Below are 3,113 nucleotides of genomic sequence, written 5' to 3'. Positions count from 1 at the left end.
CCAAAATACAACAATATATATATATATATATATATATACATATATACATATATTTGATGGGCTTCTTTCAGTTTGTCTACCAAATCCACTCACAAGGCTTTGGTCGGCCCAAGGCTACAGAAGAAAACACTTGCCAAAGGTACCATGCAGTGGGATTGAACTCAGAATCATGTGGTTGGGAAGCTAGCTTGTTACCACACAGTCACTCCTGCACCTTATTCTGTCAGTTTCCTAAACTGAGCCACTAAGTTACAGGAGCATAACCAAACCAACACCAGTTGTCAAGCAGTGCGATGGGTGACAGACACAAATACAAAGACACACACATAGACATACATATATATATCACAGGCTTCCACACAATTTTCATTTATTAAATTTACTCACAATGCATTGGTCAATCTGAGGCCGAAACTGAATGTAAAGCAGACAAAATTAAGATGAACAAATCAACATAAAAAAAAAGAATTATCAAAGACCAAACAAAATCTATAACTTACTTTTCCAGCATAATGGAACAAAATGAAGCCTTGGTCATTCCCAATGTAGTATTCTGAATCTAAGCCTTGGAGTTTCTAATGAAATGAATAAATAATAGCAATCATTAAGAAATTAGCAATCAATATATAGATTGATCTCTATTAAATAATAATAAAAAAAAACTAAAGTTTGGAAAGGGATTGTCATCATTGCATTGAGTATAATGACTTGATCAGCAAATCCTCTACAACAATCGACAATCAACGGCAAGAGGAGCTGGTATGGATCACACGATCCCAAAGTGTGTAAGCATGTGAAGGGGACCACATGTGAACTTGCATTTCCATTGACACTCTGAATATGAACTCTACACCTCAACAGTGAATGATGAGTATGTCTATGGCATAGCCATTACAGCGTTGACTGCAACCAACCATCAGGTGTAGTTGGCACTCGTGAGGGATGTGGTGAACTCATTGGTCAGAGCCACCTCAATCCACCCCAAATGAATGCTGCTACAAGAACAAGTAATGTAGTAAATAGTATGAAGGTAGAAATCTTATCACAGTATTGTTGTTATTATTTTTGCTTATTTTAGACAAGGAACACAGTGAAAAAATAAGGGCAAAATCTACTGAAGGAAAAATCTACTGAGGGAAAAAATCTAATGAGGGCAAAATCTACTGAGGGCAAAATCTACCGAAGGAAAAATCTACTGAGGGCAAAATCTGTTGAGGGCAAAATCTGTTGAGGGCAAAATCTGTTGAGGGCAAAATCTATTGAGGACAAAATCCACTGTGAGAGAAATCTATTGCGGGCAAAATCTGCCAAAGGCAAAATCTGCCAAGGGCAAAATCTGCCAAGGGCAAAATCTGCCAAGGGCAAAATCTGCCAAGGGCAAAATCTACTGAGGGTAAAAAGCTATTGAGGACAAAATCTGCTGAGGTAGGTAGGTAGGTAGGAGGTAGGTAGGTGAGTAGGTAGGTAGGTAGGTAGTTATTAGGCAGGTAGGTTGGTAGATAGGTAGGTAGGTAAGTAGGTAAGTAGGGAAGTAGGTAGCAGTGGCGGCTCATAAATAAAATTAGTGGGGGGTGCTGCTTCAGAAAACCTGTTGAGGACAAAATCCACTGTGGGAGAAATCTATTACAGGCAAAATCTGCCAAGGGCAAAATCTGCCAAGGGCAAAATCTGCTAAGGGCAAAATCTGCCAAGGGCAAAATCTGCTAAGGGCAAAATCTACTGAGGATAAAAAGCTATTGAGGGCAAAATCTACTGAAGGAAATCTATTGTTGGAGAAATCTGCTGGGGAAAAAAATTTACTGAGGGCAAAATCTAAGGAGAGCAAAATCTACAGAGGGCAAAATCTAAGGAGGGTAAAATCTACGGTGGGCAAAATCTATGGAGGGCAAAATCTACTGGCCTGTTGATAGTGAGGTTGTTCTGCTCAACAAACATAGCTTTAAAGAAAAAAGGACTCATTATATTGAATGTTATCGATAATACTTAGTGGAAATAGCAGATGTTGCAGTTCCGCAGTGCCTATACACAAACTGCCACTGGTATGCAGGTAAGAAGAAGAAAACAATAAGAAGATAATGTACAAATTCATCCTGATATCTGACCTGTAGTAAATTTTTATCAGCTCCTTCACTAACGGCATGCATGGTTGCACAAACATCATCTAACATGCTCATAATTCCAGGGGGTTTCTTTTGTTCAATTAGGTCACACACTATTTTGTTGTTGAAATAATCAATTGGCGTCCATTTTATATTTTCGGCCATGTATTCTTCCTGCAAAAAAATTTTGGAATATTTGTTGAGAATATAATTTATGACATAAAACAATATTAGAGGATTATAAATACCAATAAACACACACACACATATATATATCCGTATATACATATACATACGTATTTTTTTTTCTTTTACTTGTTTCAGTCATTTGACTGCGGCCATGCTGGAGCACCGCCTTTAGTCGAATCAAATCGATCCCAGGATTATCTTGGTTGAAAAAAACTTCGATAATGTAAAAATCATACAAAAACTGGGATATCATACCCGGTTAATGGGTAGAAATTCCATGTTAAAGTGATGTACTTTGAGTAGATATGAAGAATAGTAATAAATGGAGCAAAACGCGTATGATCAGTATATATATGATCATATATATATATATATATATATATGATGGACTCTCGTTGGTTTCGGCTTATGAGGCTCCGACAATGTATTCTCTCTTTGACAGTCATAATGCTTACATCGAATGTGACATTTAAGTCCTGTCAACGATTTACAAAGAAGGCCATAGATGTTGCAAGTTTGAGGATTATAGGTCAGTGCAAGCGGTATATTTGCCGCCGCTTTTCTCCTTTGCCTTGCGCCCCGAAGCCTGTTAATGCTGGTTGCAAGCACCCACTACACTCTCGGAGTGGTTGGCGTTAGGAAGGGCATCCAGCTGTAGAAACTCTGCCAAATCAGATTGGAGCCTGGTGTTGCCATCTGGTTTCACCAGTCCTCAGTCAAATCGTCCAATCCATGCTAGCATGGAAAGCGGACGTTAAACGATGATGATGATGATGATGAGATATATATATATACTCTTTTACTTGTTTCAGTCATTTGACTGCG

General features: G+C 38.3%; 1 protein-coding gene across 1 annotated transcript in view; it reads right to left on the bottom strand.

Annotated features, from left to right (window-relative positions):
- Positions 1 to 3,113, bottom strand: part of LOC106870824 (unconventional myosin-Ie) — a 55,371-nt gene that overhangs the window by 28,586 nt on the left and 23,672 nt on the right. Inside the window, exons 9-10 of the mRNA XM_052972018.1 lie at positions 2,103 to 2,351; positions 501 to 575 (exon numbers count right to left, since the gene is read on the bottom strand). Coding sequence (XP_052827978.1) covers positions 501 to 575; positions 2,103 to 2,351 — 324 coding nt within the window. The remainder of the gene's footprint in view (positions 1 to 500; positions 576 to 2,102; positions 2,352 to 3,113) is intronic.

Source organism: Octopus bimaculoides, chromosome 12 (assembly GCF_001194135.2).
Source record: "Octopus bimaculoides isolate UCB-OBI-ISO-001 chromosome 12, ASM119413v2, whole genome shotgun sequence".
NCBI lineage: Eukaryota > Metazoa > Mollusca > Cephalopoda > Octopoda > Octopodidae > Octopus > Octopus bimaculoides.
Note: the sequence above shows the minus strand (reverse complement) of the source record. Positions and strands in the feature narration are given on the sequence as shown.